At 41.4% G+C, this 20,538-nt stretch overlaps 1 protein-coding gene across 1 annotated transcript in view; it reads left to right on the top strand.

The window, feature by feature from the left end:
- Positions 1–290: 290 nt before the first annotated feature.
- scat (VPS54 subunit of GARP complex scat) overlaps positions 291–20,538 on the top strand; it is a 127,871-nt gene continuing 107,623 nt past the window's right edge. The window contains exons 1-4 of the mRNA XM_080280659.1: positions 291–409; positions 2,749–2,883; positions 7,346–7,503; positions 13,422–13,537. Coding sequence (XP_080136785.1) covers positions 2,771–2,883; positions 7,346–7,503; positions 13,422–13,537 — 387 coding nt within the window. The 5' untranslated portion in view covers positions 291–409; positions 2,749–2,770. The remainder of the gene's footprint in view (positions 410–2,748; positions 2,884–7,345; positions 7,504–13,421; positions 13,538–20,538) is intronic.

Raw genomic sequence — 20,538 nt, 5'->3', positions numbered from 1 at the left:
TGTATTGTGAAGAAATGATTATGGCAATACATACGGGAACCACAACAGCGCATTACTTACCCAGACGGAAGCCTATTATGCATTTAAAACCCATGTTTGCATAAAGTATGATTGCGGTGAATTCAGTACGGAACCAAATGGATTTCCAAGCATATTTTAAGTTTATAATTTCTATCTAAACTCTCTAAAATTGAAATAGTAGCGAAGAGGGTGGCCTGGCAGCGCTTCCCCTCACTGTTTTGTTTTAGTTGTCGTGACGTCCGCAGATGTTTACGTCTGTTGGGCCTGTCATCCATGCCTAGGAAGTCATGAGATCAGCTGTTCCAGTTGGGTGATGGTCCAGAAATAAGTACTTATAGAAGATTTAGATCTACCCAAAATGCCCACACCCTTTTTGAGGATTTCACAGGTAGGTGGTGCAGAGAAAACTTATGAGGTGGCTCACAGTCTGTAAGTCGAGATGTCTGTTATCTCTAGCGTAGATATATGATCTAGTTCCCCACTTCTTCAAGGACAGTCGTGGACAGAGAGTTACTATCTGAAGCTGTCTGTGCGTCGATATAGCCCAGAGGGAATAGGTGAATTAATCAGATTTTGTTTTGCAACATTCCAATCAACAATGCAATTGCTTTCTGGAATAGCGTTCAGTAACTGCAAATAAACTTTCTTGTTAATTATCAGTATTTTTTTTAATTTTGTGTGTATAATATTAAGTACCGTAGAGTACTTTATCGGCCTTGTAATGAAACACTTTACATACCAGAACCTTCAATGCATGTGTCTGTGTAATTAACAGAATGGTGCATTATTAACAGAACTACAGTATTCTGTTAGCAAATTATGAGACCAAGGAAATTAGGACAGTGTTTGAGTTTACACCATTTATTTTATTGTACATCATAATCAGTAACCAGTTTATTATATGATAAGGTATAAGGATGGCCTTCCTGCCGTGTTCACAAGCTGGAATGGTTAGTGGGCTGAGGGAAGAGCCAGGGGTTCTTTTCATTGGTACACATATCTTAGAAGCAGTATGGGTATTAAGCAGATTATTTTGTCATTTAAATCAGGAGTATATATGAGGTTTCTTTTCTAATCATGTCAGTGTTCATTATATACTCATTTTCTGTTTCCAAATTTATTTGTACTGGTATTTTGTAATTGCCTGAAACTCAGAATGAAAAAAGTTACATTATTTGCTTCTGTACTGTGTTTTGTGAGTTTCATATGGACCTTTTAGGCTGTTACCATAAATTTTATCTATGAGACACCTCCTTTTATAGCATTCTTTTCTTTTCTTTTTCTTTATTTTTTGTATATGGTACTGCTGTCATAGTTTAACCTTATCAGTACCTCAGATAACCTATTGTCAGGGTACCAGTATTTAGTATCATGGCACTGCTGTACTGGATCTCATTCAGTGAGTTGGCTTGTAAACCATACTCAAAATATAGGTTACTGGTATACAGTACAGGTGGAAGCCCACTTTCCAGCCACCAGTAATGCATTAAAGGAATGAGTAAAATATCAAATCTTAATACTTGTACCAGGTATTAGGTTTATTTTTGTTGTTGCTTAGTGGTAATGCAATAATGGATATTGCCATAGCTGTCATCCTATGGACCATATTGAATCTAAACTTGACCTCAGTTTACTCTGTGATAGGTAGTAACCATAATGAATATTTTGTAGTTATATGATTTTTCTTTTTAGCAACATTTTTTTACTGTCATTTGTGAGTACTGGACCATTCTGCAGTTTCATTAATCAGTGGATGTTGTCACTGAAGGTATATGATCATTGCCATCATAAGTGGTAAGAGGTACAGTTACAGTATGCAGCACTGTAGTGATAGTGAGTTTATTCCTCTTGTTGGGAAAATTCTTATGAATTTTACCTAACTAAAATTGTGTCAGTATGATTCCATATTAGATCCACAGTAGAATCAGATCTTTGCATTGGAGGGAGAGTGAAAACTAGAAATAATATTATACTGATGATATAAGAATGGGGAAGAGATGTGTGTAGGAAGAATGAAGCATGTGATAGTGTTGTCATAGTATTTTATGTGTGTGTTAAAGTCTGTAGCTGTATGTCACAGGTAAAAGCAACAGGATGTGAATATGTGCAACCATATGAAAGAGAATACAACCAACACTCACTTCAAACATCCACCACAGGTTGCATTTAAATCATAGATTCTAGGCACTTGCATCAGAAGAGTGGTACTGTACATTACCCATCAAGCTGCTGCAGTTCCCGACAAAAACTTACAATCAAATCAACCAGCTCAGTAAGAACTGATCTTTAGCCATAATTGAACAGCGATAAGCAAAAATAAATGTATCCAGTAATGAAAAAAAGAACTGGTATCCCTTTAGTCCATTTAGCTTTGTTAGACAGAATAGAATTGTGTGTCTTCAGCCAGAGCAGAATACAGAAAGTCCATGGTACTGAAAGGATTGCTAGAAGTTGTTCCTAATTTCTTCAGTCTTAATGTCTCCTAAGCTAAATAATATCATCTGATAATAGCTAGAATAAGATAAAGGTGTTATTGTAATGAAGTGGTTAAAATGAGTTGGTATGGTATCATCATTTTGTTTAAGTGGAGTATGTTTTACCTTGTCAAAAGCTAAGCTAAAGCAGGCAAACCTAAGCTTAAATGATTTACCCTAACCAGAATTGAACAAAAATGTGGTAACCCAAATTAAAACAGTAACCTGGTAGCTACCTGGTGTTGTCTTTCAGTGGAACATGGTGCAACTGCAAGATGACTGAGGTGGGCAGCAGCGTGGGCTTGGTGTCCCCGGCAAACACCCATGGCTGGCGGCAGTGTCTCTACTGTCAGGCACACACCTTCACACTACCCAATGACTTCATCACGTTAGTTGTTTACCACCCTGATTTCCATGTTGGTTGTAGTTAAACAAAATTATAATATGCAGTAGTAGCCTGAATGAAATCTCATTATTTGACTTATAGAGCTCTTTGACTGCTAGGATTTTTCTTAGCAGAATTAGATGGTCTGATGTTAGCCTGAACTCAATACAGTACATGTAACTGGATGGGTTTACAGCAGCAAAAGTTTGATTTGAGAATTTTCAGCCCTCAGACTGGTAGGGTTTGTCATGTGTAAACAGAATCTTATGTTAGCCAAAATAATGTTCAGCTATCTGACAGCTAGGATTTGTCTTAAGTTTAAAAAAAATAAACTGATGTTAATCTTGATAAAATACTGTATTTGTAAGTGTCATTACAAACAGATTGGATAATAAATACCATAATCATTACTGCAGTACAGCACTGTTGGTATTAGTTTATGAAATGTGATAGCTTTTGTGCAGTACCAGTGATCAGTAGGTGTTCAGTGATTTGTATACAAATACCAACAGTTTGTTCATTGACTGAGTTGTTAGATGAATCATATATTGTTTCTCTTTACTGGTGGTCATTATTGGTACTTCGGGCAATGCCTTAGCTCTTTCAGAGTAAATACCTTGCCTGAAGAATATTGAGGATGCCTGTGGTTTAATGGACTAAGGCATTGCAGGTGGGGGTGGGGTTATGAGGGGTAGACTGAGAAAGACATGGGTCGAGGTCATTAAATGTGACCTCAGGGTTAAGGGACTGAACAGGGAGGCTGCAATGGATCGTGCAGCGTGGGGAGCTGCCATTAGGTGACCAAGGCCAACACGTGCAAGCATGTTGAAGCCTTTAAAAACGAAAACGAATCTCAGGGTTGGTTGGGGATTTTTTGCTAACATGAGGCCCTTCAGGTATGTGAGGCTGGTCACCGTCGCCTTAAAGTTTGGGAGTAAGTGGCCTAGCATTGGGCCCTTTTGCTCCTGATGGGACAAAAAAGGAGTGGATGATAGATGAGATAGAGAGTAAAGTGTTGAATAACCCTTTTAGTCCAAGGACATAATTTCTACTTTGTTCCATTTAATGCTGAACAACTTCATTCAGGTTGGGAGGGATGCATTTGGGTGAAAACTATAGTAGTTCTGTTATTGCATGTTATTACTGAATGAAAAATCTAGGATGAAAACTCACTGAATATAATTAAAGCCATCTTTCTGTAACCAGTCCCTGTTTAACAGATTTTCGTATACAGGCATATGGCAGCACTGCCGTATATAAACCATGGAAGGAAGGTGTAGTAAAGTACAGTACTAGTATGAGATATTTTAGTCTTTCTCTGTAAGGTGTCAGTGTTTCTCCTCAGGGTTAATCTTTACTCATGTCAATACAGTACTGTATCTTGATTGTTAATATTCCCCATTTTAGATAAGAACAGTGGGGTAATACAAATTCTGAAGAGAGTAGGGTGGCTGGGGGAAGATATCTGTCTCTTGCTCTGCCAAAAAATCACAGATAAGAGGCGACGTGTGAGCAGGTGCATTGTCATGAATGAAGCATCTGGGTTTTGTTTTTCCTTGTTTCAGGCCTCTTCCTTCACACTACCTCCTTCAGATGATTTAGGACATCCAAATAAAACTCTTTATTGACTGTCTAACTGCTTAGAACAAACTCATGGTGAATGATGCCCTTCCAGTAAAAAAAGACGAACAGCATCACCTTCACATTTGAGATACTCTGGTGTGCTTATTTCTTTTTTACCATGGTGGCGGTTCCAGCCCACTACAACGACTGCCTTTTTGTTTCGACATCGTACCCATACACCCATGTTTCATCATCTGTTACAGTATGACATTCCCAATTTGAAATCAGATTTCACGCAGACATGTTCTTCGAGATCTTTCAGTGTTCAGCCTGCAGTAAATCCCCACGGGCACTAAACACGCATTCAGTCAACCATGTGTATCTCACTGACTAAGTAATGTGGCATGACGCAGCTAGTGTTAGGCTAAAGTTCAAAGTCATCGTGACACAGAACTCCTGTTGCGATCTCACATCACGGGCTAGTTGGTGCGCTATTTAAGAAGTTCGGTTTGTTTTTGGACAGACCTTTTATTTCCCACAGACCTATTCCTTCAGTTGGCCTGTTTTCCCACTACCCACCCACCACCAATCTTTCCTACCCACACACCCACCCTGCTCACTTACCCATGCACCGACCATTCCCATCCACCCACCCAGCCCCTCCACACCCACCTATCCACTCACCCGTGCCCATCCATCTGATCCGATTGCTGCTCACTCACCCACACATCGACCCTACCCATCCACCTTCCCACCCATCCTACCTCTCCACACCCACCCATCCACTCACCTGTGCCCATCCATCCAATCCGATTGTAGCTAATAATGATATTGTAGGAGTAAAAAACTCTATGGTAATTGGCTACTATGTTTCCACCATGTTGACTTCATGATTTGAAATTAGTTCTAATCTTGGCCATTAGGGGCACCACTTTAGCAGCTGTAATATACACATTTCAATTAGTCAAAAAAAATTTCACCTGTTAGAGCTGTTTAACCCCTTAACTGCGGGGCGTCACTTTTGTGACGCATGGGACCAAGGGATCATACCGCGGGACGTCACTTTTGCGATTCTGTGTTATTTTGAATTCCCCCGGGCTTTCAAGTGGTAGCTTGTATCATCTATCAGTACTGCCAATGTCCAACACTAGTCAGCACTCCTAATCTCATCTGTACTCCCATCCATTGTTGACAATTTAGCCATTTCTCCCCGTTCTTGACTCCCCTCCCTACCTTCCCTCCATTACCCTCTCCTCTCGCCTGCCCGGCCGTGCTACACTAAGTAAATCTTCCCTGGAATTTTCCACTGATTTCATCCATTGAAATAAGCTCTATTCCCTATTCTTATACCAAATAATATATACCAAAAAGAAATAAGGTAAGTGAGAGTGCCATACACCTGGAATTGGCTAATTATCACCTGACAACACCTCACGTGCACTCGTTCGCTAATTTTCGCTGTTTATTTCCCCTTGAAATATGCCGTATAATATATTCTCGTACTAAAAATATATGTAAGGAGGGAAGGGAGAAGCCTAAGTGATATTTACATTCACCTGGAACTACCTACTTTATAATGTATTGTCTAGATTTCCTGCCAGTCATTTCACTGCTATATATTAGCAGCTGTCAAGAGGCTGACTCTTGACAGTAATGCATTTCCCTAGGTAGGCCACCCCGGCCCACCCCTATCAGTTCACTGTCATCTTCCAAGGTGAAGGTACATCTATTTGCTCATGCTAACTTCAGCCACTTTTTAGCCCCATGCAAAGGGCCCTGTGACCTTTACCCACTACTAAACCTCGTGTGGAAAGAGGTAAAGGGCTGACAATTGAGAGTGACTACGATCTTTCTGTTGAGTAAAACAGTGCAAGTGGAATCGTAAATAATGTGTAAACAGCAAGTAAAGCAATGAATGTAAATATAAGTGAACAGTGGAAAATAGTTTTATAAGTTACTTCAAGTGACAGTGCATAACACAGTGTAAATAAAATAGAAATGTAAATACAGTAATGTAAATAAAATAGAGAAGGTAAATAGAAATGTAAATGAGTAGTATTATAAGAATACGAGTATATATACTAGGAGTAATGAAAGTGAAAGTTTCACTCTAGCATGTATGAATACTATGAGTTATGAGAGTGAAGGTGAAAGTGACATTCACTCTCAATGCTAGTATACAGGACGAGAAAGTGAATGCTACGTATTTTACTGAAAGAAATTGAATGCCTACAGTGACAATAAACTACTATTACTGAAGGAAACTTATGGATTAAGACTGTAGATATATATGAGTGTTATATAGTAACAGAAATATAAACTGTGAGTGTTTTTATGAATAATAAATGACAACACCAGCGGCGAACTAGTGTAAGTGGGAAGGTCATACGCCCTCGTAATTTTCATTGCTTTCACAGTGTTTTTTTTTTTTTTTTTTGGAATATGAATTCCAAACTATTTGAGAATCATAGAATAGTGTTTCTAGTGATAATATCAGGCTGTGGTAATCATATTACGGGTTGTCGGGAAGTGTAAAGTGGAGACTTCGTTACCCAACTTCAGAGGTCTCCACAAGTCCTACGGTACTCGACGAAGGCTCAACAAACACCCCAGGAGAAAGCTGAAGGTATGTGCCATAAGCCTATGTGATTTTGATATTTTAGGACTAATAACTGATTTTTGGCAAATATTTTTAGAGAGTCTGTCGGAGCACGAATATGCCCGCTGGTGCCGCAAGAAAAAGCAAATCAAGCCCGCGGTTAAAGGGTTAAAGAGTTTTGTTTGCATCCCTCTCAGTTCCATAGAGGACAGACAGATAAATTATCTTACACACACACACACACACACACACACACACACACACACACAAAATTTCTAACTTGTCTGTTGGTATGGTTGACAGACACATTCGTGAGAAGCACTGCAGCAAAGAGGGTGGCAGCTTTGTGTGCAGGTATGGCTACAATGGGGTGTGTTCCTCGCTGCCGCTTGAGGGTGTCAGTGACCAGGACTACGAGGACCACGTGCTGAAACACCATGCATTCACCATGTTCACTAAGGGTCAGTGTGCTGCTGTGGTTGAGAGCTGTGGTGGTGGGATAGGGGTGGTGGTTGGTGTGGAGGTGTGAGAGAAGAGTGTTAGTTGATGTGTTGATAGTATGGCAATGTGGTTGGGTAGTAGCTACTGTGGTGGTGTGGTAGAGTGAGGTAGAAGCATCTGTTGGGTAGTGTGGTGGTGTATTGGAGATGTTAAGTGGTTTAGTGATATGCTGTGGTATGATATGGTGTGGTAGGGTGTGTGATTGAAATGATGATTGGTGTTGTGGTGTGGGAATTACATGTCTATCTATCTATCTATCTATTGCCAGATGCCTCAATCCCGTTTGGGGTGGCCACAAACAAATCGCCTCCAAGTCGCCCTGTCCCCCGCCATTTCACTGCCCTGCTCCCAACTCACACCCCCCTCTCTCATATACCTCTCCACCCCATCCCTCCATCTCATCCTCGGCCTCCCCCTCCCTCTTCCCTCCTCCACCTCACTCACATACACTCTCTTCGTCAGTCTTTCACCCTCCATCCTCTCCACATGGCCAAACCACCTCAGTGTGTTCCTCATAACGCTTCCTATCACATCCACATCAACACCACAACGCTTCTTTATATCCTCATTCATCAGCCTGTCTCTCCATGTGACTCCACAGGCTCCTCTAAAATAACTTATTTCCACTGCTTTCACTCTTGACTTGTGTCCTTCCAACAATGTCCAAGCTTCACTTCCGTACGTTAGAGTTGGTATCACAGTACTGTCATGTAGTAACTTTTTCACTTCCAGCTCACTTCCCTGTTTCTTATCACTGCTTTCAAAGAACCAGCAACCTTTCTTCCCTGCTGTACCCTTTCATGCACTTCACCCTCCAAACCTCCATCCTTACTCATCACACTACCCAAGTACTTAAATGTACTCACATTTTCCAATTCCTCACCATCCAACCTCGCTGTACATTCACTAACTTCACCTCTCTCAAAGACCATCACTTTACTCTTCCCTACATTCACCTTTAGATTCCGTTTCTTACACACTCTCTCAAACTCATCCACCAAGCCTTGCAGCTCCCCTTTGTCTTCACTCAACAACACAGTATCATCTGCAAACAACAGTATAGGGAGTTTCCAAACACTATCCTCTATCACCATGGCCACTCCAACATCCACTACCCTACCTTGTACCTTTTTTAATTACCCCATCCATGTACAGATTGAACAACCATGGAGACATGACACATCCCTGTTTCAAACCAACTTTCAAAGAGAAAAATTCACTTAGTTCACCATCCACACGCACTGCAGCCTTTGCACCATCGTACATACTCTTCATGGCATTCAGCAACTTCCCATCTACTCCATAAATTCTTAACACTTTCCACAATCCTTGTCTATCCACCCTGTCATATGCTTTCTCCAAATCCATGAAAGCCTCATACAACTTCTTTCCCTTCTCTAGAAACTTTTCCACTAAAGATCTAAGAATGAATATCTGATCTACACAACCTCTTCCCTTCTTAAAGCCTCCCTGTTCTTCTCCAACTAATTTCTCTGTTCTTTCTCTAACTCTGTCTATAAGTATCCTACCATACACTTTTCCTATTATACTAAGAAGACAAATGCCCCTATGATTACCACACACTTCTTTTTCCCCTTTTCCTTTGAACAAGGGAATAATTATACCTGACTTCCAATCCTCCGGGACTCTACCTTCCTCCCAGGCCAATCTGCACATCTTCCACATCCATTCTACTACTATCTCTCCCCCATGCTTCAGCATTTCACCGCACACTCCATTAGTTCCTGGGGCTTTCCCCAATTTAACTTTCTTCATTGCTTCCACAACTTCTATCCTACTGATTTCTTGCTGTCTTCTCACCTCCCTCCTTCTCCCAGCCATTTCCCAGCCACTTATACTCGCATTACTTCCATTACATGTGTTAGTTGTAAATACAGTACATGTGAGGTATATGGTGGTAAGGTAGGTGAAATATGGTAGTTTGTGAGATGGAGTGTTGTTTGCTGTAGTGATGGTGTTGGCATTGTGAGTAGCTAGTTGGATGTGATGTACAGTATATGGAAGGTGTCAGTTAGCATGGTGGGAAAAGATCTGGATGGAAGCTTACTATACTAAACTGTGCTGTGTGTTAGAAAAGGTGTGATATGTGAGTGTGGTGTGGTGGTGGTGTTGATAGTGTCTGGTGGTGGTGTGGGTAGTGTGTGGTGGTGGTATAGTGGTGTTGGTAGGGTGTAGTTATATTGGTAGGGTGTGATGGTGGTATACTGATGTGAGTAGGATATGATGTTGGTATGGTGCTGTGGTAGTATAGTAACGAAATGATGTTGCTGTTGTTAGGGTGTACTACTGTGTGTAGGGTGTAATTGTATGTTGGTGTGGGTAGGATGTAATGTAATTGATTGTATGGGTAGTAATATGAACTGTGAATTCAGACCTTAGTGTGGTTAAGTATGTGGTTAAAAATGTTTCATATTTGTGAATGAAACACAAGTGTTATTTACTATAGTTTACCAATATAGGTGCCTGGTGATCAGAGGCACCAGTCATAGTGAAGCTCATGTGCTTTATGCATTATTTTTAATCTTCAAGAGGTGGATGGAGGTGTGCAGTAATGTAATGCCACCAGGAATGTAGGCCAGTTACGTGCCCTTGAAGAATATGGTAACCTAGCTTTGTTCCCCTTCCCTTATGGAGCTGTATTATATAACTGGATGATAGTGCTACAGTTATATTATTTGTCGTATTAACTCCTTCACTACAATGACACTTTCATTAGCTTATATAGAGAGTGGGACATTGACTAAAGGAGTGTGTATTAATAAGGCGAAGGGGGAGAAGGGGTTCGGGAGACTGAGGAGGGCTACTGTACAGTGTAAGAATGATGGTGGTGTCAGTTAGTGGTAGGGCAGCCTGATTGTGAAGGACAGGTTGAAATGGAGGCGATTTGTTTGTGGCCACCCCTTCTGGGGTTAAGGCATTTTATATTCCTATTACCAGCATACCATTTTGTGTAGTTGAGTTATTGATGTGTAACCCCGGTCTGTCTGGTCAAGCCGACCTATCATCTGCAAGCAAGCAGCTGCCCCTGCAGGGCCATCCCATGCAGTGAAACAATGTTCCCCTGCGTCAGACAGTACCGTACCACACCAAGGCTTGGGAAAGTGTGTGGAGCTTTGGTTCCTGGATGGACAGTGTATTTGCATCTTTCCACCCAGTTAACATGGGCACCATTCAGTATTAGGCTTCTCATCATCCCAATACTGTATTTGGTTATATGTACTACCTATTGTAGTTGAGTGGATACTTTTCCTGCCTAATGAGAGAGAGATCATTTTTAGTCTAGATACCATACAGGTCTCCATTGTTGTTGATGGGGGTTACATTTTTAAGATGCTGTTGATATGCAGAACCTGTCAATACCTATTTTCCAATGGTTGCCATCATATAATCTTTACAGTAAACTCTCAGTTATCCATCATCGCAATATCTGGCGCTGCTGGTTCAACTCTATTAAAGCAACATCCAGTGAAATTATGCAATACCTGTATCTGGTTCTGAAACGGGATGTAACGAGTGGTTCCAGGCAATATGTGGCGTTGAGGTGTATCAATCAGCTAGTAAACGGTAGCCATCCGGTGCTGTATTACTGTATTGGATCATTACTTTATTGTATTTTATGCTTAATTTTCACCTTTTACTCTTGGGAAAGTTTTTAGGATAGAAATTTGAGACGGATAGTAGCACAATACAGGCATTCCCCATTTTACGATCCATTGCTAGTCCATATGATACCCCGCCATAGCAATATGAAAAAATTAACACCCTTCCCCGCTTATCGATGGCCAGTCCCAGGTTATCGGATGGGTTTCTGTTTTTCTGAACCAATTTTTATAATATTTTAGACAAATTTTGTATTAGGTTGATTTATAAACAGTTTCTAGACTTAGATTAATGTGTTTTAATCATAGGTGGGGTGAACACTGTTATTTTTTAGTACAGTTCACTAACTGTTTTTTCCTAGACTTATTTTTGATGATTTTCAGATTTGGGGGTTTAAGTGAGTTATAAACTGCTTTTAGGCTTAGTTTAGCTTGTTTCAAAGCTATTTGGAGGCTTAGCTGAGCTAGAAAGTTGTTTTTGGACTCATTTGGGTGGGTTTTGGACCTGGTTGGGGGGGTAATCCCAAGGTTCCCAAACACATCCGTATACTTTCTTTTATAACGTCCCGTTTAACAATACCCGGGCTCAGCGATGGGTTTTCCCAAACTCATCTCATTGTTATAATGGGGATGACCTGTATCTGGCTTGATGCTGAATATTGAGCCAATGGGGGGTACTATGCAATATCCAGCATTTTAAACTGGCATAGGGCTTGATTGAAACCGGCAGGTAATTGAGAGTTTACTGTATATAGTTCATAGTTGTCCACTCATGTTATGTTAACAATGATTTTAATTATTAGAGATGCATTTTGTTTATATGTATCATTCCACCATGGGTCTGTCACATCCACACTGAATACTCGGTCAGCTACAGACACTAAGAATATTGTTTATGAAAAGTGGTAGGTGGGGACACTCACCATACACTCACTTGATGTAGTGCTGCTCTTGGGTGTCTGTCCTTTCCTCTTCTCCTTCTTTCTTTCCTTTCTTCCCCTTCTGTCTTTCTTTCCTTCATTTTTTCCTCTTCCTTCTGCCTACAGATGACTTTACACTCTCTCTCTATCTTTTTTCCTTCATTCTTTCCTTTTCCATCTGCCTATGGGTGACTCTACACTGAGTGACAAACCAAATGGTTTCCTGTACACCAGGAAACCATTTACTACGCCGGGTGGTAACCATATAATCAAATTTTGGCACCTGGTGGTTTTGTGGGTAATTATGGCTCTCCGTCAGATTGAGCTGGTGAAGGTATATATATCCAAAAGGTAGTTGGGGTTTATTGCCCATATAATGCCACTCAGGGATGAGTAAGGCTGGTCACTCTCATCTTAAATGTCAGGACCAACTTGCCTAACCCCGGGCTTCTACGCTCCTTATGGGGCAACGTAGGATTGGATGATGGAAGGATGGATGAAAAGTGAGAATGAGATGCATAGATGGAAACGATTAGAACCAAAAGCAGACAGCCAGCTATGTATATAGCACAGAGAAGAGAAGCTGGTGCTGCATGTGTGCATTATCCACAGAAGGAGCTACAGGCACTAGGAATACTTTATTATATTTAAAAAATAAGAGAGATGCATAGATGAAAACGAGTAGAGCTGAAAGCAGGTGACTAGCTACTCAACACAAAAGAGACAGGCTGGTTCCACTGCATGCATATTTACATAAACATTTTATGATGTTCCACAGAAGGAGCTGCAGGCACAAAGAATATTTTGTTGTTTATTAAAAGTGAGAGTGATACACACAGATGGAAGTGAGTAGAGCCAAAAGCAGACAACTAGCTACTTAGCAGAAGGAGACAGGCTGGCACTGCCTGTGTTCATGTTTATGTAAATATTTTATTTTTTCCACAGAAGGAGCTAAAGGCACTAAGAATATTTTGTTGAACATGAGAATCAGATGTGTAGATAGAAAGTACAGCCAAAAGTGGATGACAAGCAGGTTATGGAGAAGCAGAGATGCTGTAGATAAAGAAGACATTGCTAGTGATGCCCTGTGGAAGGAATGGGAAAAAAATTTTTTGCTCCCCTTGGAAATAATTAGTAAATAATTCTTTGCTGAAATGAATCTGTCTAGTCAAAATCATTAACAAAAAAAATGATAATGAGGGAGTACTGTATTGTACATAGTCTTCTGGTGGCCAGAATATACTGCAAAAATCTTAAATTTACTGAAAGGAGTAATCAGGTTAGATTTTTGTGAGAGTTGCCATTTTTTGTTGTCATTAACATTTTATTATTTTTCAGGGAGTTCAGGTGTTATTTCCAAAACTCAGTCAAATGACCGAGAGGAGAAATGGGGCGTCTTCTCATCAACTCAGAACATTCCAGCTGTTCTCAACGACCCACGCACAGGGATGAAGGTAACTCCTTGCTTAGCTTATTTTCATCATCATTGTCCTCATCCAAATTTTGATTACTTACGAGAAAACACAGAATATGCAGTGCAGTGGTCCACATAGTCTCACACGTATCATCCAAGCATTCATAACCTTGGTACCACCACATTGGCAGGGACCTAGTGCACAATATTTTTATCTTCATGTATACAAAGCATAAAGAGGTGATAAAGGCTCACAGTCGTAGTTGATAGTTTTCTGTCTGATGTATTGTGGTCCGATATTTGTATTACTGTTTTGAACAGTATACCATTACATAGGAATAAGGGAGAAAGAGTACTGTACTACATACATACTGTATTCCCTGCATGACATACTCTGTCCACTTTTTCATGAGCTAAAACTGCCATCTCTCCATCTTGAATTCTTAACTGTAACAGAATATTAACACGAGAATATGATGGTAGCCATTGAACTGTAACAAAGAATAACACTAGCATATGATGCTAGTCATGATGAAATGCCATGGAAAGGATATAGAGGCATAGTTCTGTATTTCCCTTATTTTACTGTTGAGGTGTACTGAGAGATTAACACTAGAGTATGATTCTTGTCTTGAAGGTTTGTGATGAAGAGTCATAATATTGCCCTACTCTGTCATCAGACAATGGGAAGTGGTTGGAAAGAGAAGATAGTCTCTTACAAGTTAAGGTGGACAAATTACTGTATGAAAAGAACAGGAATTAGATGCTGAAAGCTCCTCTTCTCACCAGCATAGGGATATGGTAAACCCATTCTCCAGCACTACCTCTTCATCTTTGTACAATTACTGTATTCTTATTCTTTCTCTTTTTTCGTGGCTGCTACCAAATAGCTTTGTCAGTTTAGGAGAGAATACTCATAGTGAATGGATAAAGGTGAACTACAAAATGTAGTTCTTTAAGTAAGAGATGAAATATAGAACGTGGTAGGTGGGGGCGCCCACCATCCACTCACTTGATGTAGTGCTGCTCTCAGGTGACTGCCCATTCTTCGCTTCCTTCCTTCTTTCCTTCCTTCCTCTTCTTTCTTTCTTTCCTTCATTCTTTCCTCCTCCCTCTGTCTATGGGCAACTCTACATTGAGTGACAAGCCAAATGGTTTCCTATACACCAGGAAACCATTTACTATGCTGGGTGGTAACCATATAACCAAATTATGGTGCCTGATGGTTTAGTGGGTAATTAAGGTGCTCCAGTTGGATTGGGCCTGGGCAGGTTTATATCCAAGGGATGGTTGGGGTTTATTGCCTACATAATACCACTCAGGGATGAGTGAAGCTGGTCACTCTTATCTCAAATGTCAGGACCAACTTTCCTTAGCCCTGGACGTCTACTTCCCTCATGGGGCAACACTGAGTTAGATGATGATGTAAGTGAATGGAACACCAAAGTTTTGTACAGGCATACCCCACTATATGATCCTCCTTTATGCGAAACCATGCCTTAGCGATGTAAAAAAATTAACACCCTTCCCTGCCTAACGATAGTCAGTCCCCGGTTATGCAGCTGGTTTTGTTTTTTTGAACTGATTTTGATGATATTTTAGACTTGAATTTTGGGTTTAGGTGATTTATAAACTGTTTTTAGACTTAGATTAATGTGTTTTAGTCATAAGTGGGGTGAACACTCATTTTTTAGTACAGTTTACTAAGTTTGATTTTTTTCTAGACATTTTTGATGATTTTCAGGTTTTATTTTTGCATTTAAGTAAGATATAAAGTGCTTTTAGGCAAACTTCATCTTGTTTTAAAGCTGTGTGGGGGTGTAGGTGAGCTAGAAACTTGTTTTTGGACTCATTTTGATGGATTTTGGACTTGGTTGGGGGAATGTGGGATCCCAAGGCTCCCAAACTCATCCCTATACTTTCTCTGCAATAATGTCCCTGTTTAACGATACCCCATCTCAGCAATTGGTTTTCCCAAACACATCTCGTCATTATAACAGGGACGACCTGTATACTGTACTTTTACTAAAGTAGTTATTTCTTGTTTAAACTTTCTTTCTCTTTTGGTAAGTTCCTCAACAATATATATGATACAGGGTTTGTGACTGCTAATTGTTTACTTGATGTAGATCATAAAGTTCATGTTACGCTATCATTGTACTTGAACTAGGGTTGATGACTGTATAGTACTACCATTGTTACTGAATTCCAAAGAGAGAAAAATTTGGGGTGTTTATTAACTGAATGTCAGCTTTATGATGAATTGCTGTGTGTGCATTAAAAAAAAAAAAAAAAAAAAAAAAAAAATTTGTTACACATTGTTTTGAAATATATGTGGGAAGTAGGCTGGGTGTAATAATCATGTGTAGATCAGATATTCATTCTTAGATCTTTAATGGAAAAGTTTCTAGAGAAGGGAAAGAAGTTGTATGCGGCTTTCATGGATTTGGAGAAAGCATATGACAGGGTGGATAGACAAGGATTGTAGAAAGTATTAAGAATATATGGAGTAGATGGGAAGCTGTTGAATGCTGTGAAGAGTATGTACGATGGTGCGAAGGCTGCAGTGCGTGTGGATGGTGAACTAAGTGAATTTTTCTCTTTGAAAGTTGGATTGAAACAAGGATGTGTCATGTCTCCATGGTTGTTCAATCTGTACATGGATGGGGTAATAATAGAGGTACAAGGTAGGGTAGTGGATGTTGGAGTGGCCATGGTGAGAGAGGATAGTGTTTGGAAACTCCTTGTACTGTTGTTTACAGATGATACTGTGTTGTTGAGTGAAGACGAAGGGGAGCTGCAAGGCTTGATGTGTCATGTCTCCATGGTTGTTCAATCTGTACATGGATGGGGTAATAAAAGAGGTACAAGGTAGGGTAGTGGATGTTGGAGTGGCCATGGTGAGAGAGGATAGTGTTTGGAAACTCCTTGTACTGTTGTTTACAGATGATACTGTGTTGTTGAGTGAAGACGAAGGGGAGCTGCAAGGCTTGGTGGATGAGTTTGGGAGGGTGTGTAAGAAACAGAATCTAAAGGTGAATGTAGGGAAGAGTAAAGGGATGGTCTTTGAGAGAGGTGAAGTCAGTGAATGTACAGCGAGGTTGGATGGTGAGGAATTGGAAAATGTGAGTATGTTTAAGTACTTGGGTAGTGTGATGAGTAAGGATGGAGGTTTGGAGGTTGAAGTGCATGAAAGGGTACAGCAGGGAAGAAAGGTTGCTGGTTTTTTGAAAGCAGTGATAAGAAACAGGGAAGTGAGCATGGAAGTGAAAAAGTTACTACATGACAGTATTGTGATACCAACTCTAACGTATGGAAGTGAAGCTTGGACGTTGTTGGAAGGACACAAGTCAAGAGTGAGAGCAGTGGAAATGAGTCATTTTAGAGGAGCCTGTGGAGTCACATGGAGAGACGGGCTGACAAATGAGGATATAAAGGAGCGTTGTGGTGTGGATGTGGATGTGATAGGAAGCGTTATAAGGAACACACTGAGGTGGTTTGGCCATGTGGAGAAGATGGAGGATGAAAGACTGACGAAGAGAGTGTAAGTGAATGAGGTGGAGGGGGGAAGAGGGAGGGGGAGGCCAAGGATGAGATGGAGAGATTGGGTGGAGAGGTATATGAGAGAGGGGGGTGTGGGTTGGGAGCAGGGCAGTGAAATGGCGGGGGACAGGGGGACTTGGAGGCGATTTGTTTGCGGCCACCCCAAACGGGATTGAGGCGTCTGGCAATAGATAGATAGATAGACTATGTGTTTCTCTGTTTTATGGTGCAAGCAGTGGGATATTCGTTGAAGTCTCTCCTCTACAAAAATAGTTATTTGCATGTACTGAATCTGTTTGCTTTAGTACGGATCAGTGAGAAGATGGAGATGTGGAATTGAAGCAGAGGGGCTGAGAGTTTAATACTGGTTAAGACAAAGGTCATGGTCTGTAGGTGTTATGGAGATAATGACACAGAACAAGATGTGTGCCTTGTGCTTTGTGGAGAAAGGGAGTTGGAAGGAATTCTGTTATGTGTACAGCTTGTTAACAGGGTGCAGTGGTGTTTGACTGCAGGATGTGAGAAGTTTCCAGTGTGGGTTATGCAGAGGTACACCCACCATAGATTGACTTATGACCTACGCACAGAATTGCTATGGGAGAGCTCTTTGCTTTGTGTTTCTACCTCTACCAAGTGAATTTTTTGGACAAGAAGTAACTGGCAACTCCTCTGGTGTTGGCGGAAGGTGGTGAAACACTCAGCACGTCAGTTCTTGCCAAGAAGCAAGAGTGGGAGTATATGTTCCCGTCGCTCCAAGCTTGCACCTCCATCTTTTTTCGTATGCATTACTGTTTGCCCTGTTATTTTCCTAGAGTCAAGTTGTCATGCCTGGAAAGTACTGCTCAAGGGATGAGAGGGTCTGTATCATTGAATGGAGGCAGGATAATGTCCCTGTCAACATGATTTGTGAACGTACTGAACGCGCAAAGTCAACCATCCTGAAGATTCTTGCTGCAGCGCGCGGCCTGCCACCTGGTGTTCTACCAGAGCACAAGCATGGCGGTGGAGAGAAGAGGATGACATCTGGAAGTACAGATACGCTTCTGAAGAGGGAAGTAATCAAGAATCCTCGACTGACAGCAGCAGAATTGAAGAGAATGCATCCCCAGCTGTTACGAGATGTCTCATTTTGATCTATCCAACACCGTATGCAGGAGGAGCTGGGTTTGGCAAGCCGCACCACGGCCAAGAAACCGCATCTCACTGATCGCATGAAGAAGCAGCGCATTCAGTTTGCCAAGAAGTACAGTATGCACACTGGACATCGGATGAGTGGAGAAAAGTTATGTTTCCGATGAAAGCACATTTCAAGTGTTCCAGGTGCGTTCTGCTAAGATTTGTCGCCCTGCCTCCTGTAGTTGATATGACCCTGCTTACAAGGTGCCGGCTGTTAAGAACCCACAATCAATAATGGTATGGGGGTTTTTCTCAGGTGAAATGGGAATGGGTGGCCTCTCCTTTCTTCCTAAGAACTTGATGATGAATGGTGGCTGGTACATTCAAGTTCTGAAAGATCATTTGTTAATCTTTTTTTAGTATCCATGGGTGCGACTTTTTCATGCACGATGGTGGCGACCGTCATCCACTCACTTGATGTAGTGTTGCCTATGTCTTCCTTAGCCTTTATCATTCTTTTTCTGTGTCTGCCCTCCTCTCTTCCTATTTCACCCATCCTTCCTCTCATTTATTGCTTTTCTTTCCTTTACAGGTGGCTTTACATTGAGTGACAAGCCAAATGGTTTCCTGTAAGGCAAGAAAGCATTTACAGCGCTGGGTGGTAACCATATAAATAAACCATATGCACTCCCTACATGTAAACAAGTGGGTTGGTGGAGGGTTAGTGACCCTCCCTGTAAAACAAATAACTCAAAGTCAAATGGCCACCCCTTATGGGATTATGGCGTCAGGCAATAGATAGATAGATAGATAGATTCAGCTCCATGTCTCAAGTCAAGAAAGGTGACAAAATGGCATCAGGATAATCGGATTGAGGTCCTCGACTGGCCTGGCAACAGTCTGGATCTAAATGCGATAGAAAATTGCTGGGCAAAGATGAAGAAAATCATGGCAGAGAAGAAGACATGCAATCTGGACAACCTCAAGACTGAACTGACAAATGTTTGGTGCAATGTCCCTAGATTACTTTAGAGATCTAATTGATTCCATGCCAAAATGTATCCAACTGGTCCTGAAAAACATGGGAAACATGGTATCATATTAATGAATGGCATTTCATGAACAAACATTGTGATATACAGTGCTCGTCAGAAGTATGGGGCGCCCTGCGTCCCTCCTGAGAAACAAACCTTTCAACATTGAAAAAACATATAAATAATGCATTTTATTTACCTTTAGTGCTTCGTAGGGTAGCCTTTACGTTTCTTCACGGACCTGAGACGTCTTGGAAGTGAAAGGGCGAGGCTCCTGAGGTGCTGGAGGGGTATTTTGTCCCAGGAGTCACGAATGGCGGCTTCCAGCTTAGGCAGAGAGCTCACGTCCTTCCCTTGGAGACTCTTCTTTACGAGGTACCAGAGGTTTTCAATCGGGTTGAGGTCTGGGCTATTTCCTGGCCAGTCTGTCATGAATGATACCTCGCAGTCACGAAGCCAATTGGTGACCGATTTGGCCTTGTGAGCAGGTGCACCATCCTGCTGAAACACTCGTGCACCTGTTAGCTCGAAGGAGTCTGGTAAATGATCACACAGAAGCTCCAGGTAAACATCCTGATTCACTCTGAGGTTCTTGGGAAGTACAACAAGCTTCCCCAAACCCTTCCCTGAAAAACAACCCCATACCATGAGTGAATCAGGATGTTTAACTGTGCTTTCTACATACCGTGGGTCAAGTGGGTCACTACCTTTGCATGCTCCTCTGTTACAGGTAACACTAAACGTTGCCTCATCAGACCACAACACTGACAACCATTGCTCCTCACCCCAATTTAGATATTTATTAGCAAAGGCAAGCCTACGAATTCTCTGGCTGCTAGAGAGAAGAGGCTTTTTCACAGGCCTGTGACTTGTGTAACCAAGCTCATGCACCCTACGAGACACTGTTCTCACTGACACCTCACCAAACACTTCTGGGTTGCTCTCCTTAATTTTCCTTGCACTCACACAAGGATTAAACTCCACTGCACGTTTTAAAACATTAACAGACCTTGGGGAAGTTTTCCTAGGCCTACCAGACCTCGGTTTCTTTGTGGGAACTTCACCACTGTTTTCCTCCCGAAACCGCGCACACCAACGACGCACTGTCGATCGTCCCACACCAACCAATTCACTAATTTCCTTTGTCTGGTGGCCTGCCTCCTTTAGAGCAATGATCTGGGATATGATTTCACTCGATAGTTCACGGATAGGTGCCATAACAAAGTTTTGAAGGCCAAAACACTGCGGGACACTCGGTAAAAAATGGCGCAATTTGAGAGGGACACTCGGCGGAGTTCCTCTCTCTCAGGCAGCCCGTGGGCAACTGAGGCGGGAACCAACCAGCGCG

Source organism: Coenobita brevimanus, chromosome 86 (assembly GCF_032717465.1).
Source record: "Coenobita brevimanus isolate Jiangsu-jjx chromosome 86, ASM3271746v2, whole genome shotgun sequence".
Classification (NCBI taxonomy): domain Eukaryota; kingdom Metazoa; phylum Arthropoda; class Malacostraca; order Decapoda; family Coenobitidae; genus Coenobita; species Coenobita brevimanus.
Note: the sequence above shows the minus strand (reverse complement) of the source record. Positions and strands in the feature narration are given on the sequence as shown.